At 38.8% G+C, this 12844-nt stretch overlaps 1 protein-coding gene across 1 annotated transcript in view; it reads left to right on the top strand.

Moving 5' to 3' along the window:
* hipk3b (homeodomain interacting protein kinase 3b) overlaps positions 1 to 12844 on the top strand; it is a 75894-nt gene that overhangs the window by 35610 nt on the left and 27440 nt on the right. Inside the window, exons 3-7 of the mRNA XM_079874252.1 lie at positions 1258 to 1381; positions 8147 to 8266; positions 8914 to 9000; positions 9699 to 9883; positions 9995 to 10157. Coding sequence (XP_079730378.1) covers positions 1258 to 1381; positions 8147 to 8266; positions 8914 to 9000; positions 9699 to 9883; positions 9995 to 10157 — 679 coding nt within the window. The remainder of the gene's footprint in view (positions 1 to 1257; positions 1382 to 8146; positions 8267 to 8913; positions 9001 to 9698; positions 9884 to 9994; positions 10158 to 12844) is intronic.

Here is a 12844-nt window from a genome sequence, read left to right as displayed (position 1 = left end):
TTTTGAGTTCTGAAACTTAGAGGAATTTTTTATAATACAATGACCTCTTACATGTCAAAAGAAGGAAACTTTGATTTCTCAATTAATGACCATTTTAAACCCTCCATTACTGCCTCCATTTTTTTTAGTGCAGTGCCCACATTTCAAAATAATACCCCTAAATTACTGCAACTATTTATTTATTTATTTATTTATTTATTTATAGTGATGTAGTACGGACTCGAGTCCGGTCTCGAGACCGATTTCTGCTTTCTCGGACTCGACTCGGACTTGTTCTTACAAAGACTCGGTCTTGACTCGGACTCGACCCTTCAAAGACTCGGTCTTGACTCGGCATAGGCGGTCTCGTCCCATCACTAGTCCACTAGAATGCATACCACTAGAAAATTTTAATTGACTGTTCGCAAAGACCCGCCCCCCTTAGTTACTGCCGCTATATTCCGACAAGCTACACCGTTCTCACGCCACACCATGTTCTCACGCAGTGAAAAATACATTGCGGAGCAGAGAGGAGACTGACAACACGCTGACAGACAGGACAGACCAGGTTACTTTTCGGTTACTTTTGATATTAAACATATTAAACAAAATCTCGCCTTTCAAATTTGGTCATTTTTTAAAAGAAATTTAAACAATAAATACCGTTTTGTGGCTCTTAAATGTGTAGTGACAGATCGCTGTAGAGCATCAGTTAAAGCTGCTCGTGAACCGATCATCTCTTCCTTCTAGTTAATTTATAGCCTTAAATAAACATGAACAAACATAAGAAGCAATGTTGTTTTAACCACGGAAAGGCGTCAGTACACTCCGTGTTTCAAGTTCAAATCCTCCCATGTTAACCAACGGACTCGGTCTCGACTCGGACTCGACCCTTCAAAGACTCGGTCTTGACTCGGACTCGGCATAGGCGGTCTCGTCCCCATCACTATTTATTTATTTATGGTTGAAAGTGTCTCTTCTCCTTTTTTTTGGCCAAAATATTCACATTTGGAAATTGGATTGACTTGCATATCACTGTTGCGATCAAGCAATAATTTATTAACTGAAATAATAATTAAGACGGGCTGTATGGACATTGTAATTGAGATGTTCCAAAACTCATCCAATTGAGAGTTTGTGCAATGCAATTAAATTGAATCAGGAATTCCATACTGATACAGAGGCCTAGATCTCACTATTTGTTGAGGGTGAAATGAAGGTAGAATTGCTTTTGTGTGTGTGTTTTATGTTGCTCATATTGGTGTTTGTCATCTTCAGGGCTCCTGAGATCATTCTTGGCCTGCCTTTTTGTGAAGCCATAGACATGTGGTCGCTGGGATGTGTGATTGCTGAGCTCTTCTTGGGCTGGCCCCTCTACCCAGGAGCCCTCGAGTTTGACCAGGTAATTTCTCTAAAATGCCTCTTTCTTCCTACATCCACCTTTCTTTCAGCATGTTTCTTCTCCTGTTTAAACGACTCACTCACTCACTCACTCACTCACTCACTCACTCACTCACTCACTCACTCACTCACTCACTCACTCACTCACTCACTCACTCACTCACTCACTCACTCACTCACTCACTCACTCACTCACTCACTCACTCACTCACTCACAGAATGCCTCTTCTTGATCAGGAGTTCTCCATATTTCTCCTCTTGACGTAATCTGTTTAGCACAGAGCCGTGGTATGTGCTGTCAGGCCCAAACAATCTCCAGAAGAATTTTCACGGCCGCTTCTCAGTGTCTGTGTTGGCGTACAAGTGTCAGCATGTGGGTGTTTTTTTGTGTGCACTCCTGCTGCTTCTGTCTGAGCGTGTATGGTTTATGATCTGAGAGTTTTCTAGTTTTCGGGCCGCACTCCTCCTGCTGCTGGGCCCCTGAATGCCCCGGGGTGAAACTGAGATGAGGGGACATTACCAAGTCTCTGTGTGTCTGCATATGTGATTGATACACTGAAACAAGCCTAGATTAGAACAGTGTTTCTGGGTAGGGTTTGGAAAGGATACTCCCAGCAGCTCCTGATTCGGTTTATAGCAGTAGCTGGGGGTTTGACGGGTTTTTCTCCTTCTCTTGGCTGGGCTGTTATCGCAGCTGGGTTATGGATCTCAAGATGCCAACGGGTGCCATGAGCTCCAGTCAGTCTTAAAGGGATACTCCACTTTTTTTAGGCTCATTTTACAACTACCCCAGAGTTAAACAGTTGCGTTTTACCGTTTTCGAATCCATTCAGCCGAGTTTCTGATATTTAGAAGAATATCAGTAACCAGACAGTTTCTGGTCTCTTTGACTTCCATAGTAGGAAAAAATATATACTATGGAAGTCAATGAGACCAGAAACTGTCTGGTTACTGATATTCTTCTATATATCAGAAACTCGGCTGAATGGATTCGAAAACGGTAAAACTCAACTGTTTAACTCTGGGGGAGTTGTAAAATGAGCCTATTTCCCAAAAAAGTGGAGTATCCCTTTAAAGCTACATACCCCTTACTGCCCGTATATAACCCTGCATTATGCCTGGGTGTCTTTTTTGGTCTGCTGGGCATAATTCATCTCCATTATCACAACACTCTAGCTTTAACTATGTGAGAGGAATGTTTTTTTTCCATAAATGGTAGATCAGAATGTACATTCCTGATGTCAGATTCCTCTGCTCAATATTTCTAGAGCCATTTGGATGCACCCCTTTCATTTCCCCTTAATTTTAATTTCCTGATCTCCCAACTGTAGGATGGGGCACTTGTTTATCAGGGTTTTTTTTTTTTTTTTTTTTTCTGTACAGAAAGAAATAGTTTCCCTCAAATGAAATGTCCAAACCCTTATGCGATTCTGTGCTTTTTTTTTTTTTTTTTTTTTTTGTGGAACAAGATACTGACCAGCAAGCTCCAAAAGCACCATAAAAGCACCATTCTTGAACTATTTTTATATGCATCAGTATTTTGATATAATACATGAGCTTTGTGTGAGGAACAGACTGAAATTTAAATAAGGGGTACAACTAACAATTATTTTGATAATTTCTTAATATTTAGGATGAATCGATTAATTTAACTATTATTTCTACGATTAATCTATCAGTTATTTGTTTTGATTTTTCAATATTTTAGTTAACTCATGCCATAAATCTTTACCCATTTTATTCAAACATTTTCTCATAAAAATGCTTAATTTTATTTATTTGTTTATTTATTTATTTATTCATTTAGACCGTCTGTTTACATGTTCTTTCAATTGTGACCCATATCCGATTCATATGTTTACACTTGACATACTATCTGAAACATTGCGCATGCTAAAGGGGGTTCTTGCACAGATTTTGCCATTTATATGGCAAAACCCCTTGGGTAGGATTAAGGTTGTGGAGTGCGTGTGTATTACACACCATAATGTGCATATCATATACACGCAAAAACTTTTTTTGGCGTAAATGGCACGATAAATAAAATTTGTGCGATAGATACGCACCTTCATGAGATCGTGATGGGCTTTAACTTGGGTTACCGTACGTCCTCTTTTTCCTCTTTTTTTTGGACCTAAAAAAATGCTTGTTTACATGACATCCGATCTGCTTGTTTACATGACAGTTGCATTGACACATATCTGATTTATATCTGATTTATTTCCACATATGAACGAGGCCTGAAACCAATCTCGAAATATACGAATGCATGCGTTTTTTTCCTGTTTACACGGTCATAGAACACATCCGATCTGTCACATATGAGCAAAAAATCAGAATTGGGTCACATTTCACTGACAGTGTAAACAAGGCCTAAGACTCTCTTCTCTGATCCTCAAATACATAAAACATTAGCCTTTACATTGTGTTTTTTGAACAAAGAAAGCACTGTACATATTCAAACAACCAGTTCTTTATTTACATTTGCACTGCAAAGAAGCAGAGGCCATCTCAGAAATGTGTGCGGTACTTCATTCTAAAAGGACACGGGTGGAGCTACTGTTTGAGGTTTTGCCGACAGTTTCAGGATCCATCCACTAGATCAGTGGTTCCCAACCTGGGGTCGGCAACCCATATACTTTGAGGAAAAATATGGATACGAAAACTTTTTTTATAGGTAGGCCTATAGTTTCTAGGAATGCTCCAAATGATCAGCCGCTGATCTGAACCAGTTGATAATTATTTCCTTTGATTCCATACATGGTCTCTCAGCTTGCCGATCACATAAACCGATCACATTTTTATGATATGAAAGTAAATAATTTACAAAACTTTTGCTTATATGTGAACATTCTGCCCATACAGGCTATTTTGAACAAATGTGCATAAATAGGCTAGGCCTATATGATGCTTAGAGGTCTCCATAAATTAAAAGAACATATAGCCAAATGAGCCTATATTGTCATATAATATTATCTCAGGGCAGGGATATTTTAGCGGATTCACTCTGTATTTAAATGCGGTTGTCTCTCCTGAAACTCGTGGACGTTGGTCCTCTTAGCAGCATGAAACATACAACTTTTATTCAAATTGAGAATAGATACAAAAAGCAAACAAAGAGTGCTCCTTTTTTAATTAGGATATTTCTTTAATTTTTTAACAATAATCAATCCAGATTGAGAACATGAAAACACATCAATACAACATCCCCACCTTAACTTAACACCTGATCCTTAACACCTCAACTTAACCCCACGGTCTCTTTACAATGGGGTACATATTGATTGAAAAATTAACTGAAACACAAAACGCCACAGCCCACAGGAATCATAAAACCTGAATTTCAGCAAGAAAAAAAAAAGCATCTTTTTAATGACTGAAGCTGCCAATCACTTCAGTTGCAGCGCGCAGATGCTGCTGTGCATGCTCAACTCTTCAAATTGTGCTGTAATTAGAAACATTTGACTGTCTTCAGACAAATAAGCAAGGTACAGTTTGAAAGCAGCTGCCTATCAATGGGTACCCAATTGAGTCGAAATAGTCTCTTGGTTATTCTACCCACAGTCTGCCCGTACCTATTCCTGACCCTCTCCCGCACCACAAATGACAACATAAATATATTATTCCACCAAATATTAGCGGTTTATCCGGTGTGTACCCGCCCGCATGCAGGACTGAATGAATGAAATCAGCCAAAAAAAAAAAAAAGTTAGCTAGATACTTGACATTTGACACTGACACTATTGACCCCTTGAGTACTGAGGTTTGCTACTGCCAAAGGATAGCAATGCAAGAGCACATTAAGTATGTTTAACAGGACGTCGCTACATCGCCTCTGAACAATTATATGTCTGCGGTGTCACCTAACTGCCTAAGGTGTGATTCCAGTCTAGGGACTAAAATGGCTTGTGGGGTCACACTCCTAATACACGCACCTCCTTCACTGGGGTGTTCAATTTAATCTCGCACAGCAAATGATATTTATAGCATAAATGAACGCCCACTTACGGCACCAATAGTAGGGCCTCATCTCGCTGGCATGTGGAGCCTTTCGTTTGACACTGCCACTGTGTTATAGCAAGTGGCTATTAGACCTCTTGAAAGTAGAAGAAATGCAGGTTAGCAGACTGTGGCCCTGGGTGCAGGTTTGGACATGTAGGCATATTCTTCTAGTACTAAAGTGATACATCCCTGTTTGAAAATAAAGTTGTTACTCTTGGAGGCTGAAACACCCAGAACACACACAGGGTGCGGAATTACTGTAGCACTCACCAAGTGCCAAATGTGTGTAAAAATAAAACTGACTTGCTAGCCAGTTGGCTGATGAAATCCTTTTTTTTAAAAAGTGAATTAAAATGGTATGCATGATTTAAATGCCAATGAAAGAATAACAATAATAATCTAGCTCGAGGGTTGGGTATTTCTTCTTATAATAACTTTTACTGTAATTGAAAGGTTGCCATTAGAAATTTAGCTAGGAAGCCAAAGGTTACAGCTTTTATTGCTTTTACTCCTGTGCTAGAGTTTTGCCACACATAGACAGACAGACAGACAGCATTGACAAAACCTGATGATCATGCTATCTAGCATTTGTTTATTTGAGAATGTTCCAAAGAGCACCCTGTGCTTCAATGGAAGGTTTGGCAATGGAAACAAAATCTGACCTTTTGTCAACGTTCATTCGTCAACAAGGGTCAATGTCACAAATCAGACTGACCTAAAAAATACTGCTGAATCTTAAATTATTCTTTTTTAATTTTACATTATTATATATTTCTGATAGTTATTTATAATAGATATGGCACTTTTTCTATGTAAAAAGTGTCACGTTTCTGTTTTTTAAAGAACTTTTGTAGGAAGATTGCACTTTTTTTTTATCTTTTTTTTTTTTTTTTTTTTTGGAACCTTTAAGTACATATGATTTTTAAATGATTTTGTGTGTGTTCATTGAGTAAAAAGCAGTCAAGTAGTCACTATTTCTTGATTAGTATTATCATTATTATTAATTTTTTTTATTTACTAATGCGGTTTTTGGTGTGAGCGATTTGTATGTACTTAGTAACTAACAATAGCTGTTCTATCCAGATTGTGCCTTTTTCATGGGCACAAAAAAAGATCACATTAAAAAAAAAATGTTTGATCCCTACAATAGCATAAAAAGGAGCCAGTTGAGGTAGCTCAGCCATCTGGTCAGGGTGCCGCTCAAGCTCCTTCTGGTTGTTCTGTCTAATTGGGAAGTGACCCAGGACACGCTGGAAGGACCTTAATCTCCCAGCTGGTCTGGGAATGCCTTGGGAACCCCCAGGAGGAGTTGGAGGAAGTTGTTGGGGAAAAGGACATGTGGGCACATCTACTTAGCCTGCTGCCACAGCGAACCAGGTCCCAGATAAGCGGCTGGAGAATGAATGGGTGGATGGATTACTGGAAGTCAGCTGTGCTGAAGCTGGAAACCACTTATAACCCAAACCACTGAAAGATATTACCACGACAGGAATTTCTTTATTCATCATTATGGACTGCTATGCTATGTGGTGTGTAATTAGATGTCTATGGGGAGGGGGGAGGTTACAGAATTTAGTCAGAGGGAGTTAGTAAATAGTTACAGAATTTTCATTGGCTAAACTACACTTTTAAGTGTGAAGTTTCAGTCTAAAGGGCGTGACCAAATCATCTTCAAAGTAGTGATGTCACCTTGTGACACCTGTGTCTGGGCCAAAAAATTTTTCGCATGAATGAACACACCACAAAGACTACAGCCAACAGCCAAATAGCACGTATATTCTGCGCCTGTGTGAGGGAAAAGTGGTAGTAGTAGTTTATATTCTTCACTCCAAAAAGTAAAACCAAAACTACGACTACGGAAATACAAATTAACAAAGCAGCGCTTGCTTACCATTTTGAATGTGAATCATGTTGGACTTCACTTTCTTCATTCCATACATGACGAAAATATTCGCTTTATTGGAATGCTCAGGTAACATGAAGATGTTAAATTTGTTTGTCTGTGTGTGCCCTTTTGACTTAATCATTTGCTTGTTTTCATCATTTTCGTTTTTTTCTTGTCCACTGGTTTGCTTAGCTGAACTGTTCAATTGGACAAAAAGCCTACACCGTGGTCTGACAAGTCCCAATGGTACAGAACACACCACAAAAACTGAGCTGACAGACACTCGACATTGACCGACGGCTGACCATCGTCTTTGGTGTGTCACTGCCTTAAAACTGATTTGGTGCAAATGTTCTCAACTTTTATTGTGTTGAATTACTTTGGATCAGTTCATCCTTCTCTGAAGTTTTCCAGCATGACGGGCTGTTTAGAACTAAGAAATATGTGGGGGTTTTTTTGTTTTTTTTGCCAAATTATCACAAACATGTTGGCCGGGGTTGAGAGGTTAAAGGGTCATGTAATCTGATTTTAAGATGTACCACTGAAGCACTTGCACCTCTGAAAGTCCCCATGTGACACTGAGCATCTAATAGGCCTTTCTCTCGCACCACAGTGTCGTTGACGTAAGAACACACACAAAACCGCAACACACACCCTCCTATAGGTTTCACACAAGCATGACTCCATAAATCCACCCATTTCTGTGTGTTTCTCAAAACACGTGCTGCTTCAGATGCCTAGAAACAGCATGTGATCTCAATAACACGTTCAGTACGGTCTTTTGTTGACGTATCCATTTACATTGGACAGTGTTAAAACATAAACAATGAATGAGTTCAGCTAGCTCGGTTTCATTCTTTCCCATCTGTCTCCCCTCAGATTCGCTACATTTCTCAGACGCAGGGTCTGCCAGGAGAGCATCTGTTAAATGTGGGGACGAAGACGTCTCGCTTCTTTTGCCGGGAGTCGGACTCACCGTATGCTGGCTGGAGACTTAAAGTGAGACCAAGAACAATCTCTCTCACACACACACACACACACACACACACACACACACACCCACCCACCCACACACGCACACCAGAACACCTGTATCATTTTCAAGATGTAAGCATGTTGAAGAGATAACATTAATTTAAATTCACACTTCCAATATGTGATCTAATATTCAGTGGGGCTAGAATTTATTTTATCTATCAGGATTTTATTGGATTGTGAAAACTTGTCTGTTACATTGATGGTTAATATTATTTTTACCCACCCATGTTTCAGAGACAATGACCAGAAAGTATGGAATGGAAGTATTTTTTTGGACTGAATTCAATTTAGGATCATAAAAATCACCATGCAATAATAAATCTTAATAGTCATAACAATAGTTTATTTATATATATATTTATATTTATTATTATTATTATTATTATTATTATATATTTTTTTAAATATGAATCTTTTGATTTTATTGTGGGGTTATGTGCTGAACATTTCTTCTTGAAATGTATCCATTATTGCATTTTAATGAAAGACTATGTTAACAAATGTTTGTGTGCACAATAATGAATAATGCATTATAAGTCCAGGGACATGTATCACAGTAAAGAGGGTCTATTTGATTTTGTGTCATCTTTAATATACATTTGTTTCAGTCCACAGAAGAGCACGAGACCGAGACGGGGCTGAAATCAAAAGAAGCCAGGAAGTACATCTTCAGCTGTTTGGATGATATAGCGCATGTACGTATCTTTGGATCAGGATCAAAACACAGAAAATCCCGCTTTTACCACATCAGTCTTTAGAATCAATCACAATTTATTCTCTCCCAGTGGAAAATCCCTGCAAGGAGAGCTGCGGATACTTTACAAATTTTATGCTGCGCGAGTTAGTGTAACATGAACAAATCACGTCTATTTCCCAGCAGGCACCTTTCAATTCACTAATGACAGCAAATGTGTGTCAATCCTCTATTATATCTAGTATTTGATTTAAGTTATGATGATCACTGGAACACTATTGGCAAGATTTGTTTGGGGTCAACAAAATTTTCTTTTCTCTTATGCTCAAAATAGAGTACAAAGAATTTGTGTAATATTGTGAAATATTACAAAAATAAAAAAAACTTTTATACTTTTAATTTATTCCTGTGATAGCAAAGCTGAAATTTTAACAGCCATTACTCCAGTGTCACATGATTCTTCAGAAAGTATTCTAATATGCTGATTTAGTGCTCAAGAAACATTTCTTATTATTATCAAATGTGATACATTTCTTGAATAGAAAGTTCAAAAGAACAGCATTTATTTGCAGTAGAAATTAATGTAACATATATGTCTTTACTGACACTTGTGTTCAATTTAATGTGCACTATTATGCAGGCCTCAATATGAGTAACCTAAGTGAGTAACTCTTTGTTGTTTTGTGTATTTTTTCCCAGGTGAATCTAGTGATGAATCTGGAAGGCTGTGATTTGTTGGCAGAGAAGGTTGATCGTGCAGAGTTTGTGGGTTTGCTGAAGAAGATGTTGTTGATAGATGCTGAGGAAAGAATTGCCCCGAGTGACGCCCTTAGCCATCCCTTTGTTACCATGCAGCACATACTAGACTTCCCCCACAGCAACCAGTGAGCGGCTTTTCATTTCTCAATCTTGTTTGTGATTCATTCCTTCTGACTTTTTCATAAAAAACACTTTGACAAAACTGAGGTTTTGTGTTCTGAATTATCTCTTTACAGTGTCAAATCCTGTTTTCACATCATGGATGTGTGCTGCTCACGACCAGGCAGTTATGAGTCCCTCAGCCGGACCAAGGCTCAGTTTGTCAGGACTGTCCCGAGCACTGGTGCAGCCCCCAACCTTACCCTGCCCTTCTGCAAGGTGACTGGCATTCACTCTCAGGTACTGAAAGCATCGCTGTTACAATGCTGCTAGGAAGTTTGTGAACCCCTAAGAATGTGTTGTTTTTTGTTTGTTTTTTATATCAAGCTCATATCAGCTCATATTTCTGTTCAGAAATCTCTTTTGAAAATTGCATGGCATTTGCTTTTAATGTTTACTTTGTCCAATTCCCGCTTTGTTCCCTAGCAACCTTGTAAAATAGTTTTTTGTGATGCTATCTTTAACACTTTTCAAGTGGAGGTCAAAGCTTTGCATGACGCATGTGCTGAAGGCCACGTGAAGGCCGCAAAGTTTTGCATTCCTCTAGCTACAACAGTCCATGAACTGTTGAATTGAATATATTTAGTGTAGAGCTATCACAATGTCATGTTTTCACTACACGATTATTGTGGCCAAAAGAATTCATGATAATGATATTATCATATCTACAGAAATTGCTGTAGACGAAGAACAAAAAATATCAGTCAAATGTAGAGAGAGAGAGAGAGAGAGAGAGAGAGAGAGAGAGAGAGAGAGAGAGAGAGAGAGAGAGAGAGAGAGAGAGAGAGAGAGAGAGAGAGAGAGAGAGAGAGAGAGAGAGAGAGAGAGAGAGAGAGAGAGAGAGAGAGAGAGAGAGAGAGAGAGAGAGAGAGAGAGAGAGAGAGAGAGAGAGATTGACTGACTAACACCCCATCTTTTTTACGTAATGCAAAAAAGTCCCACTCTGGCTAACAAATTTTGTTCAGCAGCGGGTAGTAACTTTGACATAACTTTGTGAGGCAGTAGTAGCTACACACAAGGTTTTGACTATCGGCATTAATCCAAACAGTTTAGTTTAAATGTGCATTACGTGTATTCCAAAAAAAACTTCAATGCATGTGCAGTAATCGTGTTCAGAACTGGAGAAAGTCAGCGCAATAAAAGCACCACTTTTTGCACTTTATCGACAAAGTAAATGAGTAAAAAAAAAATTTGCGACATTTGCTATATTCAGACTGTTTCCATCCAATTGGCCTTTTACCAATAAAATCGTGCATACTGACGTCATCCCTAAAAAAATCACAGTCGCATAAGTTTTGTTGTATCGCTAAAAAATCTGCCCTCGAGTAGTTTCCCTACATAATTTACCATATATTACAAATTATATTCCCGAATATTTGTAAAATGCAGAGAGTAATGAGCCGATTGAAATTCAACAGTTTTACTGCTTACTGTTTTCATGAATAATAGGCCTATTACTAAATTAGGAAATATTAGGAAATCAGAAGATCACTGCGAAGTGGGACAGCTACGAAGCACGAAACCCATGGGTTTGGACACAGGGCAGCTCATCAAATTTTAGGATCCATAAAAAAGATTGGTACAGTGAAATGTTCGGTTAAATAGCAACAATCTTTAACATATGCAATCTTGAACATGCAGTCAAGTAGGGCTGGGCGATATGGCCAAAAAAAAATATCACGATAATTTTGTCGATATCGATAATTATCACGATAAAAGTCAAATCTTTATTTCTTTCAAGTTTAAAGGCAGATTTTTGCTCCTAAGTGAAAGTTGTAGAAACCAGGGGCCGTATCACAAAGCATTTTATCTTACCACTAGGAGTACTCCTAAATCGCACTAAAAGATTTTAGCTAGGAGTTTTCTCTTAAAAGTTATTCACAACGCCTTTCAGACCTACTCTTAGTAAAGAAAAATGACAACTCCTAAACTAAGAGTGAGTCTTCGTTGCTATGGATGACGTCATTACTCATGCACGAGCTTGACTGAAGTGACCACCTTGATTGGCTGATGATTGTAACGCGGGAATGATTCCAAACACCTCCCCTACGATGATGAGTCACAGGTCGCTACACAAGTAGTGCGAAGGACGGAAGATGATGAATAACTGAATAAATAGCCTAAATGAATAAAGAGTAAGGCAAAACAAATAGCCTAGTAGCCTAATGAAACATATGGATTGATGCAATATCTTTGCAACATTATTGAATTAATCTGTCACTATATCCCTCTGCCTACGTTTGCAAAGAGAAGAACATTTTAATTTGATTCACAATGAAACGTTACAATTAGTTTACATGCAATGAGTAGCCTAGTTTTGGTTGTTGGTGGTGGTGTTATTGCATCCCTAGTTATGCCTACAATGCAAAATTGTTCCCTCGCGATTGGAAGCTCCTGTAGCCGCCGCATACGCATTTCAAAACATCGCAACGTGAAATGCCACAAAAAGCGGTTTGTGAATAGTTCTTAGTGAGTTAGTCCTCTCGACTTCTTTTAAGCTGTCCCAGGCTTAGGTGCTACTTTTAGGGCTAAAATGCTTCGTGAATTACTCTTAGTGAAAAAAATTAGGAGTCCTAAAGTTACGAGTGACACGCCCATTATTTTTAGGAGTTGCTCCTAAATTCGCCAGTTAGGAGCTACTTTTAGCCTTAAAATTCTTTGTGAATACGGCCCCAGAGCATTAATTGTGGTTTTAAACTACTCTTTATTGCAGGGTTCACCAATCTCGGTCCTGGAGGGCCGCTGTCCTGCAGAGTTTAGCTCCAACCAGCTCCAACACACCTGTTTGAAAGTTTCTAGTATGCCTAGTGAGACCTTGATTAGCTGGTTCAGGTGTGTTTAATTGGGGTTGGAGCTAAATTCTGCAGGACATCGGCCCTCCAGGACCGAGATTGGTGAACCCTGCTTTATTGTCAGAACATATCAGA

Source organism: Squalius cephalus (assembly GCF_949319135.1).
Source record: "Squalius cephalus genome assembly, chromosome: 6".
NCBI classification, from domain to species: Eukaryota; Metazoa; Chordata; class Actinopteri; order Cypriniformes; family Leuciscidae; genus Squalius; species Squalius cephalus.
The sequence above is the reverse complement of the archived record's forward strand: the minus strand, read 5'-3'. Positions and strand labels throughout refer to the sequence as shown.